The 23,760-nt window shown below is 39.3% G+C and overlaps 1 protein-coding gene and 1 pseudogene across 2 annotated transcripts in view; both read right to left on the bottom strand.

Annotated features, from left to right (window-relative positions):
• Positions 1 to 368: 368 nt before the first annotated feature.
• SYT1 (synaptotagmin 1) overlaps positions 369 to 23,760 on the bottom strand; it is a 529,223-nt gene continuing 505,831 nt past the window's right edge. For both annotated transcript variants that reach the window (XM_054580146.1, XM_054580147.1), the window contains exons 10-11: positions 8,149 to 8,282; positions 369 to 3,453 (exon numbers count right to left, since the gene is read on the bottom strand). In XM_054580146.1, coding sequence (XP_054436121.1) covers positions 3,247 to 3,453; positions 8,149 to 8,282 — 341 coding nt within the window. In that variant the 3' untranslated portion in view covers positions 369 to 3,246. The remainder of the gene's footprint in view (positions 3,454 to 8,148; positions 8,283 to 23,760) is intronic.
• On the bottom strand, positions 3,950 to 4,572 carry LOC129075910 (60S ribosomal protein L35a-like; annotated as a pseudogene).

The raw sequence follows: 23,760 nt of genomic DNA, 5'->3' as shown, positions 1-23,760 counted from the left end.
AACTTATCTTAAGCCCCATTCTGGAGAGGTGGTGTGACTTGGGCTCTAGAGTGAAAACCCCAGCGGATGCATTTTGGGCAAAGCAGAAGGCCTGAAATTGTGCCAGATGAATTGATCGTAAACAGGAACAGAGAAACAGGTTGAGAAAGGCTCTGCCCAGGAACATGGTACCAACGGCCACACAGGCCCTAGGGTTGCCCGCCCCTCAGCCACCGTGTGTTCACGGACAGGAATCAGGGGTCGGCATTCGTTCAGGCTTCTGCTTAGCTGCCTCTGCTTCCAGCAGGTTTCGAACGCTGGCAGGCCGCTGACTTACCACCAGAGTCACGTTAGAAAAAGAGCTGAGAGGTGGCAACATCAACAGGAAATAAAACATTTTTATTGAATATCCGTGTAATATGTTAAGTTATTTTTAACAACAATCAAAACTACTGTGGAATTCACTACACGAAGTGAAACAAAATTTAAACCACCTCATCAAAAATGAAGGTAAGATACAGCTAAAGTAGTTGGCTCGCGGGTCACGAGTCATATGGCAGAAGGAAACACCCCAACATTTCTACAAGATACAGAGAAAACCCACACATAGAAACACTCAAGCAGGCAGTAAATATACACAAAGGCAACTAGGATCTTTCTAGAGCATCAGATGCTAATACTTTACACAGCTTTGTCAGAAAGGTACATGTGGCTTATCTGAGGATGAGTCTTGGTCTTAAAGCAGGTTCAGTCACTGACGTGAGAGATGGTGTAGTACCAACTAATTCTATGGTGACAATATCCCATGTCTGGCAGTGTTGCAAGAGAATGCATTAGTAGTACTTTAATGCGAGAAATAATGTGTCTTCCACAGCTCAAACCTGCTTGTTTAAAGTGTTGTTTCAGTGTAAACTTAAAGCTGACTACAGTAAAATTAAATGTCAGTTTCTGGTATTTCAGGAATTTTTACAATCAATCAACTCCCTCTCTTTGGTATGGCTTGGTCCTTTACAATGGAAGGATTCTCATTTGACTCTTCTGTTCAAACTGATACCTAACCTTATGTCATGACTTGTACCTTTTCTAGTATCTTTTTTTTTTTTTTTTTTTTAAGTATGGACCATCCACAGAAGAGGGAAATGTTATTCTTTTGCTCTTTTTGTCTGTCGCAGTTCTAGGGTTTGCAATCTGGGGCTGAAAGGTCAAAGGGCATGCCTCTTGTTTGATGAGGAAAGAATGATGACAGGAATTCTAGTTTTATCAGGCAATAGCTAACCCCATGTTCAAAGCCTCCCACCAGCCCTTTTTGAATTCTCTTTGAGTTGTTAAAAAAAAAAAAATGTGACGTGATACCCTGAAGTCTGAACATGAGGCTAGTACTTAGTTTTCCTCCATTTGGTTTTGGTATTTGTGAAGATCAGCTTCCACTTCAGAGCTTCACTACTCTCTGTGGCCTGGGAGTTAAAATGGGCCACAGACGGGACTGGGAGAAAAGACTCAATGCAGTGTGATAACAGGTTGCCCTTCCACAGGGTGGTTGTCTGCCATAGTGGGGAAAAATATGGAATATTGCACAGTGCTTGACAAAATGCTGTGTGTTCCACCCCATCCTATGTATCTTCCTTGTCCTATGCATAGCTTTTCAGTTCTGAATTGGTCCTTTGTAATGAGAACTGTTTGTGCTACACACACCTTGGGCAGTGCATTAGAAGGGAATGGCAGTATTGTTACAATATCACTACGGAATAAATTGAGTGCTATCCACTGAGGAAACTACGTGTCTAAGCACACACGGCAGTCACAGTGTTACACAGAGCAGTCCTTGAAGACTCTTATGGAATGACTAGTAGCTTCATAATAGTGCCACTTACTACATAATAACATTGAAAACATTAAAAACTCCTCCTAAATCAAGCATCTAGAATACATAAGAGGTTGCTTCAGTTTTCTAGAACTTGTTCTTGGTTTTGTTTCACCTTTAGTTAAAGGACAAATTAAAACTTATCGAAGTAAAAACAGCATATAAAAAGATCACTAGCTGTCTGTTTTGGCTTAATTGAAGTGCATTCAGAACTATGGCTAATTGTTTACTTTTCATCTTTTGATGGGATTACAATACTGTCTGTTTACCACAAAGTAATTTTGTGTAATAAGCACAGATTACTGTGTTAAAAATAGTCTTCTGCATTCCTTCTAATCTGGTTTTGTATAATAAAATATTTTGTTACAAAGTCTAGTGTGCAAATGTTTCAGAATTATTAGAGGTGTGAAATCTGGACCAGAATTCACAGGATGCACATTTTGTATAAAGGTGATAATGGAGAGCTACTTTTTTCTTTTTAAATAGTCAGGCAATATTTCAGAAATGCTGACTTACCCCTCAGCATCTTCCCGCCCCACCCCATCCCTAAACAAATGCACACACACATGCATGCACACGCGCACGCACACGTGCACACAGACGCACATGGAACACCAGCGAGTTGTTACTCCATATGCAGTAATATGAAGTGGTTGATTCCTGTTCAGTTGCTCCTTCAAATGTAAGAGTGAAGCCCTGATTTTAGCTTTGTAGATATGTACAGACAGATGCTATTCTGTTTTGTGGCTATGCTTCCTGGAGATCAGCCTGGATGCTGCTCAGATCATGCTGATTTGCCTGTGAAGAAATTCTACAAAATTGGATTCACCCACCAAATATGTGGTGTAAGTGTATCTTGGTACTCAAGTGATTCAATAGAAAGCTCAGGTTTAAGTTGTCCTTTAAGATGTCAGTTTCACTGTACTAGTGCCTTACAAGTTGATATTTTTGCTGGAATGCAGACGATACTATATTTACCATATAATATATTATCAGCTCTCCTATATCTCAGTCAATTTACATAGTTTAAAATAGAACATCTTATTAAAAACATCTAGATATACACAGATTAGGAAATGCTTACAACATACAAATACACAAACTAGAAATAAATCTTCAGCATACTGGTATATACAACTGTGTGATACAATAAATAATTTCAGTCATGCTCTATCTACACATCATATTGCTTAAAAGAAGAGTAGATTTGGAGGGCAGTGGCATGATGAAGGACTCAGGGGCTCTCTACGTTTAAATTTGTGTGCAAATTAAAACAGGATTTGAAGTACCACTGAATTCTGTTAGGAACGCATGGCTGGAAAAATGAAAGGACCCATATTACTGAGGTATTTACAGATACTGGCTAAAGAGCACTATGTGGGCAAATGCAGAAAGGCTTCTTTCCTTTACTTCTTGACCGCCAGCATGGCATCAACTTCCTCCTCGACCTGTAGGGTGTGCCACTGGGCAATGGGCCGCCTGGGGTTGGCCAGCATGTCTGACCAGTGTCGCAGCTCCGCCCCGGTACTATTGTAGCCCACAAAGACTTTGCCGATGGCATCGTTCTTGCCGATCTTGTCATAGTCCAAAACAGTTACCACCACTTGCACTTTCTGAAAGAGGACACAAAATAAACAGGAATCATTCAGCTCTAGGGATCCCTTCCTATTACAAAAATTCCTTGAGATCTAAGGAATTGGAAACAAGAAGAGTCCATTTCCAAACACCGGGACAAGTGTGAAAAAGACTTGAACGTGAAAACATGTCATCCCTATTTTGCCATTCTTACATCCTCATCACCGCTATTATCATTGCTGTCATCATCTCCTTCAAAATACTCAGCAAATTGTTAATTTTTATTATGTATTTGGCACTATCCTAAGTCTTTTACATAAACTACTCAGTTCTCACAATAGATACTATTAATATTGCCATTGTATAGATAAGACAATGAAACTCAAAGAAATTAATATAAGGAGTCAATCTTTTGGTTTCCAGAGCCCAGTCTGTAAATCACGTGCTCTGCTGCCTGTGTCAACGTGTCTTCCTCTTTAAATCCATTTGGTCGATAGTCTCTTGTGGAAATTTCTGACACTGGTACTCAGACCATTCTTTTTTTTTTTTTTTTACTCTTTAAAATAGATTTTATTTATTATTTTAGAGAGGGAAGGGAGGGGGAAAGAGGATGAGAACCATTGACATGTTAGAGAAACATTCACCAGTTGGCTCCCGTTTGCTTCTTGACCAGGAACTAAATCAACCTGCAACCCAACCATGTGCCCCAACCCAACTGAGCCACACCAGTCAGGGCTGTTATTTGCTTTTCAGTTAAGTTTAAATCCTTGAGGGGTACAGCATTACACGGATTCTGTGTCCAATGGCCTTAGCAGGAAGGTTGCTTCGGAATTTAGCACGGACCATGCCACTGTTGCCATGAGCACAAGTTACCTTTCCCCAGATGACTCTGGTTTTGTTTGGTTTACCACCAGGAGTCACTGTGTTGTTCTTTGCTTTGTACACATAGGCACATCTCTTGCCCAGATAGAATTCAGTTTCATCTCGAGCATAAACACCTTCAATTTTAAGAAGAGCTGTGTGTTCCCTCTGGTTCCAGAGACCCCGTTAAAAGCCAGCAAAAATGGCCTTGGACCACAGCCTTCCAGACATACTTGTCGTTGTAGAAGTCCTGTTCCCAGCAGGCTCTACAGGCTTCAAGATGGCGGAAAAAGGAAAGCGAGGTCTCTTTTTTGGGCTACAATTCCTGGAGCAACCACGTACCACAATCCCACTTTGGGGGACGGGGAAGAGACAACATTTTACATAAAACCAGTATAGAATTTCAGCTAATCACAAAATTGTTGTGAATATAAAATGTGACCGTGGAGTAAGTCTTTAAAAAGTAGAAACCAAGTCAAGATAATTTTTTTTCATTCATATGTGCTCTTAGTAAACATTTGTTGAGTAACTACTACTATGCATCCGGCACTGACATCAAATGGAAATAACCTCTTTAGGCCACATATCATTTATTTCGGTGATTTCATTAGATTTTGAGGGTTTCTTTAATAACCTACTTTTTGAACTAACGGAACTAATGAAAGCAAATGCATACTATTATCATATGAAAGAACTACTTTTTAAAGGAAATTTTAGTTCTGCTTCCTGAGGAATGAGTTTGTTTAGTCAAAATATGTAATGGCTCTAATCTAGAAACTGATTGCAAAGATAAAGGGAGACTGTAAAGTAGAACGCGTAACATTTGGTGGCTGGAGTTAAAAAGAGCAGGAAAGGTAGTGACAGAAGCCTGAGACACACAGCGCTCCAGCGAATTTCTGGCCCTTCAGTAGACTTCGCACTCCAAGAACTGCGTTCTTGCACCCGTGTGTGGGAGGAGGTGCCCAGGTGCAGCTTCAGATCCCAGAAAATGGGCTTCTCAAAGGGAGAGTTAGAATGTGAAATGAAACACCCTGGCCATAAAGGAAACAAACTGCTGTCTTCCCTTGTGCAGCCTTGGATTGTTTCCTTTGTCAAGGGAATTACCTACCCACTGGACAGTGTTTGGAACTGAGCTTGGTTCTGAGAACTTTCCCCGTCCAAATTCACCAGGATGCAGTCGTATTGCAGAGAAAAGAGGGGCACGGCACTGGGGACATTGCACACTAAGGTAACAAGGGTTTTGGAGGTTGGAGTGAGAGGTTGGAGTTTGATTTTTCACCTAGGAATATATTGATAAGTAACACTCAAAACAAAAATATCCTTATGAAGGCCTTAGGCTAATTTTTCCAGCTGCATATATACTCCACACATTTTTGAGGAGGGGGGGAGGTGAGGAGAGGAATGCAACATTTTCATGTGCGTTTGAAAATCTGCATATTCCCTTCTCTCATAATATATTTTCATAGGGATAAAGACAAAAAGATAACCTTATAATTTCAGGATAAAGGAAACCTAAAGCCCTATTATTGCATGTGAAATGCTCAATTACTTTCTCTAGGGAAATGCAAAGACTGGGAAAGCAGCCTCCTAGGAGGCAAAAAGAAAAGAAAAGAATAAATTGACTTAAGGAGCGGAGGGGGAGAGGGAGGGAGGCAGTCAAAGGCGCGCTCATTATTTCCATGCCTGATGTCCTCTCTACGGGCTCCGGGCTCCGGCGCTCTCTGTCCTAACACAATGTTATTTCCGCCAAAATGCTGCCCCAGAAACCCAGCAGATGTTTTTTCATGCACTTCATTTTCAATATATCTGCATTTGCTGCAAGTTTATAGTTGAAAAAGGACATCTATTTATTTTTCAACAGGTATAGAATTGTATCTCTAAGGGGAAGGTTTACAGTAAGATTTTTCATCTCAATGCCCTGCCTATTGTTGTTTTACAGAATTAAAAAGGAAAATGCCAGGCGTGTGAGTTTCCATAGGAAGAAGGTCTTAAAACTCAGAAGAGTTCACTGAACAAATATTGCAAAATAAATTGTTGGAGAAAATTGGATGTCTTGGGGGTTTGCCAGTGGGTCCAAAGCAGAGAGCTCACTGGTTCGGACTAGTGAACTGGGAACTGGGGCAGAGAATCAGTGTCTTCTGCAATGTCATTTACTTAATATAACAGCTGTTGAGATTAAATAAGTATGTACCATTTGCTGCCATGTGAAAGTGTATATGAGAAAGATCATAAAAAAAAGATGAACCAGTGTGAGGACAGTGGGATTACTGGTTTTTTAAAAAAACTGCCCTACATAATACATTAGGTATTAGCTATGTGTAGCTGTTTAAATTTAAATAAATTAAAATTCAATAAAGTTCCCTGGTAGAGTAGTGGCAGAGGTGTGCACTGTGCACCTGCAGCTGGTGGCCGCCATATTGAACAGCACAGATGATAAAATATTTCCATCCTCACAGAGAGTTTTACTGGACAGTACCGATTTATATATTTCTTTAACCTTATTGTTAGATCCATTTTCTAATACAATGTTAATTCAAAAAAGAGACAACGTTAGCATTGTGAATAACAATGATGATGGAAACCATTTATTGAGTCTGCGTATCTGTTGGCACTATTCCAAGTACTTTTATATGCATAATCTTCCTTTCACGTGGGTTCTGTTATTGCTCCTATTTTAACATATGAGGACATTCTAAGCCTAAATTTCCCTATATATAAAATTGGGATAATAATGGACTCTCTCTTATAAGGTTGTTGTAAGGATTAAATGAGATTATACATATAAAGTGCTTAATTTGGGCCTAGGCACTAAATAAATGTACAATAAATGTAGCTATTGGTTATCTTCATAGAGTAGAATTGTGACTCATTTGTAAGATTTGGCATTTTAAGAATAGATTAAAAGTATAAATATGCATTTGAAGAATATTTGCTGCATTGTGTTATTCTGCACTGGTAGAGGGTTCCAAGCTGTTTGGATGCCCACCTTTCACTTCTCTTTCAAATTATGGGCAAATTTTTATATTATGAACAGATGGACCCATGTCAATTATTTAATAAAAAGTAGGGTTGCTTTAAGCCTTTCGGCTCTCTGATACCCATTACGAATTAGCAAGAAGTAACCCATAATTACTGGATGTGAAGTTTGGATTATAAAAGTCTAACTATGGATATGAAGTGAGAAAACCTAAAATGAAAATTAAGGGTTAAATCTCATTTAAAAATTGCTAATTAATAAGATCATGCACTATCATTTTGGCTACCTGTAGCATCCTATTTTGACTCTGTTAACCACGAAGTTTTCTACTAGAGTACTTCCTATCTTAACAATTTCTAGCTAGCAAATTAAGGTTCCATTTTTACAAAAATACCCATCCATTCCAACTCAGACACAAGAAGCTAAATTTAAACAATTAAAAATACAACTTAGCCTACTTTTTCTGTTGTTAAATGTCTTTTAATAATAAAGCTTAAAGATCTGCATGTTAGCATTACCAATATACTTACTTCTCTTAACTCTTATTTTTTTGCTAAAAAGATGTGATGAGAAGAATCACATATTATGGCCTGGGAGTAAATAGTGAAAGCTCATTTGTCCTTGGTCTTCTAATCTTTCTGGAGGTACTTTTTGGGTTAGTAGAATTGTCCTGTTGGTGTTCTTGTTCCCACTTTATTATGGCTCAACAGAATGATAGCTGTATATTTTGACCCTCCCCTCTTGATGTAGCTTTGAGTATCAAATGTGTATGGGAATAAGAATAGCAGTTCTAATGAAGGAATGTGCACTGATAATTTAGAACGTCTGTGTGTTTAACTGGTGTGGTCTGAAGCAGTGAAATTGAATGGAAAGACAAAATTATGTTTGACATTACCTGGATTTGCTCAAAGGGTACTTCAAAGCTGAATGACTCATTGTAGTAGGGGTTGAGTGTATTCTTTTTAATTGTTGTCTTTTTCTTCTTCAGCCTCTTGCCATTTTGCATCAGATGAATCTTCACATAAGGATCTGAAAAATAGAAACAAAAAGTTTAGGAGATCAGAGACACATATTTTAGATTACAATTTAGCTTATAAAAATACCAAGTATTCCCAATAGGAAAATAATTGTACTGCATTTGTTTAGTGTTTTTTAAAATTTCATTTTTTATTGAAAGCTTTTAAGTAACCTGTGGGCCATGTTGTTTTTTTGCCATGGTGTCATGAATATTTATAGTTGAATTGAGGAGATGAGAGCAGTGGTGTGCTGGTAAACCAGCTCTTTGGGGGGAAAAAAAAGACATGTAGCATTTGCCAATGTCCATGGTATAATACTCTCAGCATAGCCAATTTCAAACCATGAACAGTTTAACAACTAAATTTCTGAATATTTAACAATTGATTCTTGCAAGCTGCCAAAGGACTCACTGCAGTATGCTGCTCTATGGGAACAGCTTTTGACAGAGAGAGGATAAAGGAGCCATTTCATTTATTCAATGATTTATTTACTCAACCAATGTTAGTGAGGCCTTAGAGACAGAGTAGTGAACAAAACAGACCATCCCTGTTTTCATGATAGAACTTCAGACTTGTAGGGGAAATAGACAATAGGCTTGTAAAGAAAAGAAGTGCTTATGAAATTACAAGTTGAGAAGAGTGCTCTGGGGGAAAAAAACAGAATAAAGATATGATAGGAACTACCAAGGTTAGTTAGTATGGCGCGTCTAAGGTAGGAATGAAATTCTTAGATCACTCCAGGAAGGCCCCTCTGGGAGATAACATTTAAACTGAGATATGAAACTTGAAGTGTGAAAAGAGGCTGTGTGTGTGTGTGTGTGTGTGTGTGTGTGTGAGAGAGAGAGAGAGAGAGAGAGAGAGAGAGAGAGAGAGAGAGAAGAGCTTCAAGGGTTCAGGGAAAATAAGCCAGTACACACAGAAGTAATGAGAAAAGGAACAGAAAGAGTCCCTTAGCAGTTCCCCAAAGACCTCATTAGGTAAAGTAAAAAGTAAGTCACTGAAGGGCTAAGACAATTTCCATTTACAGTTCTCATTATTAATGGATAAATGACATACTTTCAAATCACCAAGAACCAATCCCATGTTTGATAAGAAAATCTACTCTTAATTTGTTTTTACTTTGTATGTCACACATGTTCATTATAGAAACAATATCAGAAAGCAATGATAAAAAAGAAAAGAAACTTAAATCACCCATGATTTTATTCCCCTTAAGTAATCTCTGCTAAGCCTTCCAAAATTCCTTTCCTCTCTTTCAAGACAAGTACAGGTGGGAGGAACTTTACAGATAATCTAGTCTACCCACATATTTTTAGAAGATAAAACTGCAGACCAAAAAATGTCCTTATCTTCCTCTTCCTAGTTGCAGTAGAACATAACTCCCGAAGGACAGACACTTGGTCTGCCATAGTTACTAACTGAATTACTAAACAGTACCTGGCACAACTAATTCTTTGTTGAATAAGTAGAACTTCTTAGGAACCTCATAATCTAGGTCTCCTTACTCTCGTTCTTATCTTCTTCCCATCGTCCCAAAGCTGACATTACTTGGGTTTTCTTTTGTTTTTGTTTTTAATACTACATCCAGTCAAGAGGAAGGTTTTCATCAAAATCTACTCTTAGTAGCTTTCAAATATAAAATATAGCATTGTCAACTGTAGTTACCATACTGTACATTAGACCCCCAGACCTTATTCATCTTGTAACTGGAAATTCCACTTTTTGACCAACATGTCATTTTCCTCAACCCCCGCCCCCAGCTTTTAGCAACTACTATTCTACTCTGTGAATTTCGCTTTTTCATAGATGGTGCATATAAGTGAGATAATGCAATATTTGTTTCTCTGACTTTGATTCAACATAAAGCGCTCAATGATTATACATGTTGTTGGCAATTAGCAGGATTTCCTTATTTTTTGTGGCTGAATAATATTCTATTGTATACGTATGTATATATACCACATTTTCATTATTCATTTAGTTGCTGATGGATACTAAGGTTGGCTATTGTGAATAATGCTGCAGTAGATATGGAGATACAGATATCTTTTAAGATAGGGATTTCATTTCTTTCAGGTATACAAGGTCTGTTCAGAAAAAGTCCAGGCATTGTTAATATAATGAGAACAGTTTGCGCGACATCAATGTAACCTGGCAGCCAAAGAGAGTGGACTGGAATGCGCGTGTAAACAATGATGATTTCACTGTACTAGTCAGTGGGGGCAGTACATTGAGTGAGCACATGCTCTGTGTGGCCATCGCATTCAAAACAACTGAGCAAGTAAAGCAATGAATCTTCATCGAATTTTGCATTAAGCTTGAACATGATTTAGCAGAAACTATGCGGATGATTCAGAAGGCCACAGCTACGGGCAACTGGTGATTGGCAGCTTCATCACAACAATGCGCCTGCTCATCTATCATGTCTTATGCAGAGAAATTTTTGTGAAATATCAAATCACCCAGGTAACTCTGACTCCTACAGCCTAGATTTGATGCCCTATGACCTCTGGCTTTTCCCAAAACTAAAATGGCATTTGAAACAGAAGAGATTTCAGGCCATTGTTGAGATTCAGGAAAATAAGACAGGGCAGCTGATGGTGACTGGGAGAACTATGTGAGGTTCCAGGGGGCCTACTTTGAAGGGGGCTGAGCATCATTGTCCTATGTCCAATGTTTCTTGTATATTGAATTTTCTTCAATAAATGTCTCTATTTTTCATACTACATGGCTGGATACCTTCTGGACAGACCTCATATGCCCAGAAATGGAATTGCTGGGTCACATGGCAGTTCTTTTTTTAATTTTTGGGGAACCTCCATACTGTTTTCCCTAGTGGCTGTACCAATTTACATTCCTACCAACAGTGCACAAGGGTTCCGTTTTCTCCACATCCTTGCAAGTACTCATTATCTCTTGTCTTGTTGAAGATAGTCATTCTCATAGGTATGAGGTGATACCTCATATAGCTTTGATTTGCATTTCCCTGATGATTACTGATTTTGAGCATCTTTTCATGTGCTTGTTGGCCATTTGTATGTCTTCTATGGAAAAATATCTGTTCAGATCCCCTGCCTATTTTTTAAAATTGGATTATTTAGTTTTGGTTTTTCCCCCTTTCTTTTCTTTTCTTTTTCTTTTTTTGCTCTTGAGATGTATGACTTATTTATAGATTTTGGATATGAACTTCTTATCTGATATATGGTTTGCAAATATTTTCTCCCATTTCATGGTTGTTAGAGATCTTATTCTTTGTCAACTTTTGTGCCTAGATAAGTCTACCTGAAGTGGGTATATTTATGTATTTTCTTGGTCTAGGTGTCTGACTTATTTGATTGCTTCTCCACCTCCTCCAGTCTTGTATTTTGATTCACTCCTTGATTGCCCTGATTTCCTAAGTGTTCTCTGGTTCCTTCATTGCTCTGATGTCTTGTCCTGAATTCTGGTCCCTTTGGAGATGGCCCTAATCTTTTGGTTAGTTCCTTAGTGACTTCTTCTGGTATTTAGACCTGGCTCCTGTCTCCCCAACTACGGCAGAGTCTTCTAAATGGAAATATACCCTCTGACTATGTGTCATGCCCATGATTTAACAACACACATTTCATTATAAGGATCACCTCTTCTGCAAAGCTGGCATCTGTATAACTAAATTTGTTCTGTTTTAGGGGCTATTCCACAAACCAAATTTTTGTCAGTTCAGAGTATCTTGGTGGCATAGGAGTCCTGGTTGTTTAACACAGGGCATAATTTAATGGACATGACAGAACAGGCTGTAATGAGACTCATTGATGTTGCTTTTGCTTTTCCTGAGTACAACTGCTGGACACGATGTGTGGTATCTAAACTTCCTTTAGGTTTTGTAAACATGTAAATAGCATGAGGAAAGTTTCAAACTAATAAAACTGGGCTACTGTCCTCTAGGATTTATCCCTATGGCTGAATCACTCTTCATCATCAACATACTGACAACTCTGTTCATACCATTTAGAAAATTCCTGTTGCCCCTGAAACAGGTGCAAGACTTGGGACACTTTGCTTCTTTTATTTAATTTGTCTTTTAAAAAGAGTAGGACCTTTCTTATTTTTCTAACTTTGTAAAAAGCAAGGTCTCTTTTCTGATGTCCACGTAGTCTCCAGTAGAGTGTGATTAACGCTTCACTTCTGGAAAATGATGGGCTAGATTCAGAAAGAAGGTTCTTCATTCCCAATAATAAACTGCAGGTGCAATAGGGACGTATGCCTTGCCTCAGTTTCGATGATTTTCAGGTCTGTCATTTGGTTTTACTATCAGGTGACACTGCTACCCTTCACTCACTGTTTGTCAGGCTTTCTTTGTATCTGAAAGGAGCGTACTCGACTTTATCTCCTTTCTGTCACAACCGCTGTTGTGACTTAGAGGTTTCTCAGGACGTTGTAATAAAAGCCCTCTTAAACCTTTATATACTGACAAGTCGTTTTAATATACAAAATTGGGGGTTTCATTTCTAATGTTCACAAATATGGTAGGGAGAATAATAGCTCTCCTAAAAGATACCCACTTTCTCATCCTCAGAACCTGTGAATGTTACCTTATATGGCAAAAACGACTATAAATGTAACTAAGGTTAAGGATCTTGAGATGAGAAGATTATCTTAGATCATCAAAGAGGGGCTGGTCTAATCACATGAGTCCTTAAAAACAGAGAACCGATCCTGGCTGTGGTTAAAAAGAGTTGTGACAATAGGAGAATGGTCAGAGACACAGGACATCGCTGGCTGGGAGGATGGAGGAGGGCGCCACAGAGTGCAGGCGGCCTCTAGAAATGGGAAAAGGCAAGGAAATACGTTCTCACTGGGGGCCTCCAGAAAAAAATACAACCCTGCTGACACCTTGAAGTTAGCCCAGTGCGACCTCTGTCAAACCTCTGACCCACAGAAGTATATAGAAGAAGGTAAACATGTGCTGTTTTAAAAACTGTAAGTTTGTGGTAGTTTACCATGGGAGCACCAGAAAACTAATACAACAACTCAAGTTGTATCAAGTTGTAAGAAGATTCTCTTATGTAGCGAAGTTTGAGAGTTAAATTTAAATAGGTGTAGGCAATGATTTTGGAAATAATTTATATTCTTTTTAATCTTTTAAAAAAGGTTACTCTGTTCTCTTAAGTAAAAACCTTCAAAAAGTTTGTCTTTTTTTTTTAAATAAAAAAAGTTAACTAGAGCATACAAACAGAAGATAATGGTTAAATACAGATGTTTCAGGATCCACGGTAAAATCAGTAAAACAAGATGAAATGTTAGCTGAGAATAATTTTCAAAGTGAGACACATTACAAGGTTTAATATAATAATGTTCCTTTATATTTGTAGAGTACCTGAAACTTATATATATGTATTTTAAAAAATTATACCATCTCCTTTAACCTTTATGGCAAACCTAGTGAGGCAGTGGCCTCAGAAAGGCTGTTTCTTCCCCAGGCAGTCTGATCGAGGGCTTCTGACTCCGACTCTTGTTCTTTATGATATGTTGGAGAAGTTATTTAGTATACTGTTTACAAGTATAGACACTGGAGCCAGACTGCTTGACTCTTGGCTGTGCTACTAGTTGTGTGGTCCTGAGCAAGTTATTTAACCTCTTTGTGTCGTAGTTCCAACAACTCAAAATGGTGAGAATGATTCCTCGGTCAGCTCCAGCTTAGGTGCAGCTTTGAAGACGGAAGGGCAATTCCATAGTTCTGCCAGCTGGGCAGCGCCTTCTGAATATCATTCATGGAGTGAACACCCTATGATCTGGTGCCAGTGTTTTTGTTTCTTTTGTCCCCTGTTCAGGCATTAATTTTAAGCAGAAGGCCTCTCATGTAACTCTCCCATATTAATCACGAAGCGTTTCTTCCAATGGCCAGTTCCTGGCATGCTGGCCTGGCCCTGGTGCTCCACTGTCTAGCTCTAGGTGGAGAGAGCTATCACCTACACATGATGCTTCAGACATCACTTCTTATCCCACTCACCTGTGTCTGATATTCCTTGCACATACTGAATCTTTCGTCCTCTTTTGGTCAGGGAGTAAGAAATGGCGACGACATACATGTGGCCCTACTTTTCTGCTCTTCCAGTTAGCCTCCTTCTCTGCCATCACCCATGCTGTACTAGAGCTTAGTTGATTTGATGACTTTGTCTATGGGCAGATGAGGTAGGGCAGGCAAAGAAAAATCCAGAATTTCTCTCTCTTCTGGATAATTGTTGACACTACCTTAGCTGGCATTGTCCGTTTGTTATAGAGTGAATGTTTGTGTCCTCCCAAACATATATGTTAAAATCCTAAACCCCAATGTGAAGGTACTAGAAAGTAGGTGGGGTCTTTGGGAAGTCAGGGGTCTTTTAGTCAGGACACCGTGTAAGGCGACAATGAGAAGACAGTTGTAAACCAGCAAGAGAGCCTTCACCAAGAACCTGACCAGGCTGGCACCCTGATCTGATCTCACACTTCCAGCCTCCAGAACGGTGAGAAACAAGTGTTTGCTGTTTAAGCCACTGGTCTCTGGTGATCTCTTCCAGCAGCCTGAGCAGAGTAAGACAGCACTGTTCCTGCTAAACTGCCCCTTGTTTCCTCTTTTTCTCTCCTTTCTTCTTTCCCTGCTTTTGCCTCAAGATGCCCAAAGACATATTTTATGAGCTTAATCACATTTCATATTATTTTAAAACACATTTAATAGGAGTACTTTTCTTAGACATCCTACAATGCAACCTTATGCTTCCTACATCATGGCTACTTCTGTTCAGCATAGTCTGTGGCCACAGGGTCTGGCACTGGCAGGCAATGTCTTCACTGAGGCTGATGTCACCAGCACGGCTTTCACATGGAGAGATATGTTCTGCCTTCAGACATGCAGAGTAGACTTGGAGGAAGACTTTGGAACTAATTCAATAAGTAATTTTCCTTCAATTATAGAAACGCAATGGGCAAGCTTTGCACAAGCGTAAGTATGACCCATATGCTGTCCTATGCGGTCACAACCACCTCAGCTCTTTGCTTCTCCCATGGACAAGAAACCGACTGTGCTCATTACCCCTGCTCCCGTTGAAGCCTGGTCTTGTGCCTCCTCCTGATCCCAGACTCCTGGACCAAAAAATTAGAAAATCTGGAACCATCTCTGATTTCTTCTTCTCTACCTCCTACAAATATATGGCCACCACGTTCTTCTAATTTACCTTTTTGTTGTCTTTGGTTGGCTCCCTCTTTCTAACTCGTGGTCACATCCCAAGAGCATAAATTTCATCTCTCTTGTGACTATGCCCTCAAACTACTCTTCATATAATTGTTAAAACTATACTGACTACACCATTCCCCTCCTTAAAAGCTAGTGTGGGTATTCCAACTATGAAAAGCCAAACCATACTGTGGCATTCACAGCCCCACCCTAGCTTATTGATCTCATTTTCCACAAACCCTATTTTCCAGCCACAGTTGATACTCACTGTTCCTCACCAAAAAAATTTACTTTTTAATTTTATTTACTTTTTTAAAAAAGGAACATAACCATTGAATTATCCAGCACCTATACTGATTCATGTCTCTCTAAAGGAAATAGGGGTTTGGGACATTACCGGCCCTTTTAAAGGGGAAGCGGAGTAAGTAGGCGCATGCAGAGATGCGTGAATATTTGACCAGTGGGAATGTGTCGCTAGAACAACCAGGCCCACACCTGAGACGCTCCTCCCACAGTCTGCTCCTCACAGAGAACTTAAAATGCCATGTCCTTTAGCCTGAAATACCATATATTTTTTTCTTTTCTCATCTTAAGTTCGGTTTAAAAATCACTTATTCCCTAAAGATTTTACTGATGATTTTCTCAGTCAGAAACTTTCTCTTTAGGGGGATGAGGGTGGGGCGGGGTGGAGGCAGGACAAACCTCTCTCTGGCCTGCCGCGTTTTCTTTTGTACCACTGCAAAGTACACGCCTTTATTTTTTTGGTATTGGAGGACTTTTGTGTTGATCTAATAATATAAAAACAGTATGCATAAGGGAAAACGTTTTAATTCAGAACTATTGGCTTCAAAATGAATTTTGGGAAGACACTCCACTTGTAACATGGGAGCTTCTTCCATTCCTATTCCATACGCTAATACCCTAGCACATGGTCACCCCCTTCTTCCCTCAGGCCGCTCTAATGTCAAATTATGCTAACTTCACAGAAATATAATTGTAAAACAGCTGGCTATATGCAATGATCCTTTTGTGTGAGATATAAAAGAGCCACTAAAGACTTTTTGTATTTACTGTGAGAACTAAAAAGCAGCAGTTCAAAGCCAGATAATGCAAGATGCCCGCAGTTTTCATTTTGACAATTTTGTGTAATTATACTATCTTCTTTCTTAACTAGCACAGTGACCGGGGGCCCTTGTAACCATGGCCTTTCCATTTCAACCAAAGACTTCCCTTGATACAAAAGAGCCGCATTTCAGCTATTTTGTTCGGTTCTGCTGAGCTGGTATTCAGCCTCCGAGTAACTCCAGGTATTATTCCTTTCATCCTTTTTCCTCTGTATAATGTTCACTAAATTCCAGCTTACAGTGTCGGATGAGGAAAGTAATAGTTGTATCAATAAGGGTTCTGAATCCCAAATGACTGAAAACACATTTCAAAATGGTGTAAGTTGTAAAGGTAATTTATTGATTTAAATGATGGAAAAGCCCGGGCTTTTAAAGAACAATTTTTTTTTAAAGGACAATTAATAATCTTTTCCACACAATAAGGGCTGTGTGGAAAAGATTATTAATTGTCCTTTTAAAATTTACTTTTCCCTTCTTTTTTTTTTTTTTTTTTTTTTTTTTTTTTAGCAATGAAATTCCTGGATTTTTACGTAGGTACCAGCTGGAAGTATTTTTCCCAGATTCTCTTATGACTCAGTATGGCAAACTGACTAAGTTCTGGCTTTTGGAAGGGAAAGGAAGTGATGTGTGTAAACTCCGCAGAATATCCTTAAAGCAGTGGTTTCACGGAGTGCTATTTTGTATACCCCCCACCCCCAAGACATTTGGCAATGTCTGGAAACATTTTCAATTGGCATAACTTGGAGGGAAGTGATACGGGCATTTAGTGGGTAACAGCCAGGGATTCTGCTAAACATCCCACACTGTATAGTACAGCCCTCAACAGTAAAGAATTTCCAGGCCCAAAATGTCAGTAGAACTGAAATTGATAAACTCTGCCTTAAAATAAGCTTTATGTCTTCCACTCTTCCTATCTTTTCTCTTGCAGCTGAAACATGGATGACCCAGCCTTTACCTTGCAACACGAAGATAATACTCTAGGGCAGTGATTTTCAACCAGTGCGCCACACACATTTTTAAAGCATGCAATACCTGACTACTTAGTCAAGGGCACTGACCGCTTTCCCTTAGGTTGTCAAATAAAAAAATGACAACAGCCAACACAACAGTAGCCGTCTGGTGCAAATGAATCCAAGTTATACCTGTGTTTTTGTCAGATCTGCAAAAAAATATAGTATATATTTTCATGTGCCACAGAATATTAGTACTTAGTTTATGTGTGCCATGAGATGAAAGAAAAGGCTGAAAATCGCTGCTTTAGGGGGACAGAACAACAAAATAGGAAGATCCTGGGTCCCTGATGACCTCCCAGCCCCAACTGCCTACCAGTGTTGCTCACCCAGCTGTCTTCTCACAAACATGTGGGTGATAAAGCATTTCAAACAGACACTCTATCTTTCTGAGCCACTGTAATTTGGAGTCTGTTTATTACAGCCATTCAGTCTGTGCCTTATCTGGTATAGATTCAACAATTGCAGCAAATTCCCAGGTTTACCTGTGTTTCTGCTCTGTTCTCTATGGGGTCCTCCTCAAATCTCAGCGGTGGCCCCCCCGGGACATCCTAAGCTTTCCTCTTAACGTTGTAAATGACTGTAGAGCTACAAGTCTCATATTGTCACCCCGTACCGTCCAAGGGAAAAGAGATTCTACATAAGAATTCCCACATGCAGTCTGATTGGACTAACATAGATGAAACATGCACTCTATATTAATCCCTGTGGTGAAGAGAATGTGATGAGCTAGGTTGGCTTATTCCTGTGTCACGTGTCCACCCCTAAACCAACCAGGAGGGCCAGGGCTCCTACCTTTGGAGGGGTGGACTCAACTCTATCCAGTGCACAAGGCTAAGAATAGAATATGGTGGTTCCTTAAACAGCAATCCGAGAGTGGGGAACAGAAGTTGGAGACAACCAACCAACATTTATTGAGTTTCTCAACCTAGACTCTCTAGGATACCATCTCTGTCTAAACCTGGAAGGTGCATGCATACACTTATTTGTGGAGAGACATGCCTTCCCACTTGAGATCAGATTTCTTGTAGTGGACCACCAAACACTTGTATAAGGTGGTCCAGCAGTAACAGAGACAGCGGAGTTAAAACACGGCAGGTTTAGGGTTCCGAGTTTCTTTGCCCACAGCAGCATTTTCTTGTGCATTTAGTGAGTAAGTATTTCATCAGAAAGCCAATCATTTAAAACTACACAAACAATTAAATAGTAATAGAGTTCACAGAGCAAACAATTTCCATTTCCATCACTGGCAGTCACAACATATTTACTTGAGGTTTTTTTTTTTTTTTTTAAATAAGTAGTAATTTACAAGTACTTAGAGAAGACTACATTGCAGAGCATATGTGTCTTTATTGTTTAAAATGCTTCCCATAATGTAATAGTAAGGATGCAGCATTAAAAATATATTCTGGGAAAATTTTCTGTGTGAGCACACAATTTCAAAGTGAATTTACATTAGTTAAGTGCAGTGTTTGCTAAAAGAAAACAACATTACATAAGTGACTGCCACAGAGAAAATCAACCTCATTTTAATGAGACAGATCATAAAATAGCAAAGGCTGAATTAGTTCATTAATGGTGGTGGAGTGCTTTGAGGAGACAAAAACATAAATGTAAAATGCTATTATTATGAATTAAATGGGAAGCAGTTTTGGTTGTGGTGGAGGAAGCCACTGAATCCCAGCACTCATTTCTAATGTTGCCAAAGGGACTGGGCCTGTCTGCTGGCATCCTGACTGGAAATGAAGGAATGGATGTACAAAACTTGGGAACAGGGAGACAGCAGAGAAAGATTTCACAGATGTGGCACGTTTCCAGGCAGGTAAAAGAGGAGAGTGAGGGTTGAGCTCCATGCTTAGTAGAGGAAGGAGTACATTAGGTTTGTAAAATCCAAATTTTTTTCTGCTCAGTTTTCAAGATGACATTCTTTGTCTATAATTCAGCCCTGTTTCCTGTACTTTGGAATATCTTTCAGGAAAGGCAAACACGTGAGGGCAGAAAGCGGTAGTTATTAAGTTTGATTCTTTCCTGATGACTATAAAGAGTTTGCTGGAACAACCAAGCATACACTGTTTGTATGAGCTTGTTAACAAAAACAAAAACAGTCAAAGGATTCAGTAAAGCAAACAAAATTGCAAACAGAAAATTTTGACTTTTTTTTTCCCCTGGAGATTTGGGATTAGTCTTCTATTTACACCACATGAAAGGTCACTAGTAAGATACTTCTTTCTTTTTTTTCCTCCACAATAATATGAGACATTTCTACTAGATGAAGTAGCACTGGTACTTGGTAACATTGTTAGGATTTTTAAGCACATGTAATATAACAAATGGGTGCTATTCTTTATCATGTGGAGATAGTTTCCAGGTAATTCAACAAAATGACAACAATGTATGAGTAGAGATGCTCTTACACAGAATATGAATATTTAGTGCTCTGTAGTGGGGTTACCTCAAACTCACCCAGTTCTCTTGCTGGTTTTGCCAGAATCCATTTTACTCTCATTAACTCCCTATTCCTAGCAGGCACTTCCTTTAAAATGTCTATGTGTCTTTTAAACAACCTGCCAGCTAAGCATTAGAAAGTTTGTGGAATGAAACTGTCTCAGAATAAGTGAAAGAGATTGGAAATATTTCCATATGGACTGGAGGAATTCCTCTCCATGTCCTCATTTTGAATTGTTTCTAGAAGGGTCTGGACATATCTCCTAGTGGGTGAGGGAATGGCCCCTAGTTTTCTTAGCTGGAAATGTCTCTGTGATTCTTCTTCTGCTTGAAAAAGAAAATTCTTTAATGTTTTCAGGACAGTTTCTTTCTCTTGGCTGTCTCTTTTCCTGCCTGTATGTGACACTGTTGTCTGTAGACCTGGATGAATAATGTGGCTTTCATTTCCCCTTTGGAAAAAAAATAGTGATATTAAATGTAATAATATTGTGGATAACCCGTACTCTCCACCTTTGGCTTGAGATTTTACAGTATGAATAATGTATGTCCTGTTAAAAAAAAACCCCCACAAAACTTTGAACACTCTGGGTGGCTTGTTATTAAGTTTCTTTATTTGAATGTTGATTTTCCTTATCCTGCCAGGGAGATAGTTCATTTTAATTCATTGATGGCCAAATACGGTCCTCTTTCATAAAGCTGTGAAACTGTTTGAAATCAGTCAGTGGTCTGCATGTCAAGAATATAAGTAGCTTTGGAGGAGAGATCAACATCTACCTTGGTAATTTGGTTTTCTTACAGTATTGTAAGGAGAAGATAAAAATAAACAATGGCTTCAATATTATACTGCATATAGGAAAATGACATGGAATAATACTCTAGTGATTTCATGACTCTTTATAAAGCAAATTTAGGATTAAAGTCAATCAGTGCATATCGGTACTTCAGATCTCAGTAAAAACTCCCAGTAATATTATTGTATACACTGATTTTTTTGGAATTGACATCGCCCAATATATGTCCTCCCTAAATTTGGGAGAAGTGAGAGTTGGGGTGTTAGAGTTAGACAAATTCTTTATCGAGGAAATGTGGTTTCTATGAAATGGCTTAATTCTTCGTAGGATTCCATAGCCACACATTAAATGACCCAGAGGTACAAATTAGGGCTAGTTGTATTTTTTCCACATTTTCCAGTTTCTTGAATAACACATTCTATAGGCTGATGTCTTTCACCTTGATGACTTTTAGTCCAAATAACATATGGTTATTCCATTTTTTTATATTAATCCTTGGTTCTGTGGTACAGAATGTATTCACCCGTTCATCCATCCACCCACCCATCCACTCAATCATGCATTTACTGAGTGCCTATTATGTGTGAGATATTTATCTCTCAGCCAGTGTCCTGTCTCCCCATGCCTGACACAGAGCCTGGCACACAGTAGGCATCCAGTAAATATTTGCTAAATGACTGAATGAATCAGTGATATATAAATATCTACTGGGCAACTCTTAGGGAAACAAGTGAGGAGATACAGAAAACTGTAGAAATCAGTTTATTCTTCAAAGAGCTTACAGTTCCGCTGGGAAGAGAAGACATAAATTCTTGAGAAGTTAAGTTTAAACCAAACCACATATTTTTGTAGTAAGAAAGACAGCATAAGGCAGCGTATGTTTTCTTGCTAAATGATTTGTACGGCAACGACTGTGAGGAGAATTCCAAGCAGACAGATACCCTTCACTCGGTTGGAAATGCTCGGTTTGAATTCAAGGCTCTACATTTAGAGAGTCCAAACAAGTGCCTTATTCTCTCTCCATCTTCACATATAGATGTACAATTTTATAAAACATAAATGCAATGATATTTGGATAGTGTTTAGGCTTACATAGAGAGGGAAAGAGTCCCCTAGATGGATTGTCTTTGAACTTGTTTCTTCCTTTGGCCTTTCCAGTTTTCCTGTGCATAAAGGAATTTCATGGCCACCCTAATGTGACTTTCATATATAGGTGATCCAAGCATCTTAAGATGGTTTAAATGGAATAGAATTTCATTTAGTCTCATACTTTGACAAGCAGACGTTCATAATGTCCAGGAAATTCAGTTTTAAACTGAGAATTCCTCGACTCCTTGAAGTTTTGCGGTGGAAGCTGGCTGGGGGAGAGTTTTCTCCCAGCCTCCCTTGTTCCCCTTTCCTTCTCGCTATTGATGCCAATGTGCACGGTAAGAAGCTACACATACACATAAGGTGGTGCCCCAGCTTGCATATCTGAGCTTCATTCACCGGTCCCCAAAATCTCCTTCTTAACCACCCCTCAGCCATGGGGTATGCACCTACCCTCAGGTGGTCCTACGTAGGGGAAAGATCGTCAGATTCCTTGGGGGTCACCTTGGGGCCGTTTTGGCAGGGAACCTTGGGTGTCTGGTGCCCAGAGCCTGGGGCTCCAGAGTGGAGTTGGGCTCAGCCTCCAGATGAGATGTTCTCTCAGTCTTGTGGGCCATTCAGGCCCCGGACGTGTAGCTCGGGGAGGACCAGAGTGGGTTCCAGGGTGGGGTCTCTTCTTGCCCACATAGAAGGGCTGCAACTGCATATTTGTTACAATTTGTAAAAAGCTCTTAGCAGGCACTGTACCACTCACTTTCTATAGTTCATCTCATTTATTTCTATGACCACCTGGGAGGTAGTTACTATTACCTCCATCTTACTACTGAGGAACCTGAGATTAATCGGTCCATAGTCATACAGTTAATATTTCTTATAATAGAGGTCCTGTGACTTGAAACATTTATCCCAATTCAGCATTTATAAACTTTGTCAATTTTAGTCTATATATATTATATAAGAAGGGATGATTAAAACGTGATAGAACTACTTATTTTCAATCCAATAACTGTAATGTCCACATTTCTTTTTAATTTTTTTAAAAAAATTTTTACTATCTTTTTATTGTCAACTCCTTTTTTTTAAAGAATCAAATTTATTGGGGTGACATTGGTTAATAAAATTATATAGGTTTTAGGTGTACAGTTCTCTATACTGTGTTCATCTATATACTGTGTTGTGTGTTCACCCCAAGTCAAGTCTCCTTCCATCCCCGTTTATCCCCCTATACTCTCTGTTACCTCCCCCAACCAGTCTTCCCCTCTGGCAATTACCATACAAATGTTCACATTTCTTAATTAGACTACGAGACCCTGAATGATCTGGCCCAGACCAGCCTCTCGGGTTCTCCTCTGAGGACACTCCCCTCAGCTGTCTCGGCTCTGGCCACCTGTCCCTTCAGCACATTTAATGCACTGTGCTCATCCCATTTTGGGGTCTCATGCCTGGAATGCCTCCTCTTCCTGCCCCGACTTCACATCTCTTTAAGCTCAGCTCTAATACCCCGTCTTCATGGAAACTCTGACTCTCCATTTTAAGGCAGTTTCTCCTTTGACAATCCTCATAACGGACGACTATACTCCATGAAAAGGAGGGTAAATGGGACTCAGTGAAAACAGCTGATTTGCCCAACAACCCTTCCTTCAACAGGTGCTGCTCCAGAATGAATAGAACTCAACAGAAATTACCAGCTGGAATAATTGTAGTGAGTTAATATAATAATAATTTGCATTGGATGCCTAGCAGTTAAGGACAGGAGTTTGCTTAGAGCAGAGGGAATCAAGCCATGGGATCTTTCTGGAAGAAAGCTATTCCACATCTTTATTCAGAAAATTGTGCCCTATTTGTA

This window comes from Pteronotus mesoamericanus, unplaced genomic scaffold (genome assembly GCF_021234165.1).
Source record: "Pteronotus mesoamericanus isolate MK-2021 breed Mesoamerican mustached bat unplaced genomic scaffold, CSHL_Meso_final contig_56, whole genome shotgun sequence".
Lineage (NCBI taxonomy): Eukaryota > Metazoa > Chordata > Mammalia > Chiroptera > Mormoopidae > Pteronotus > Pteronotus mesoamericanus.
This window is presented reverse-complemented; position numbering and strand designations above follow the sequence as displayed.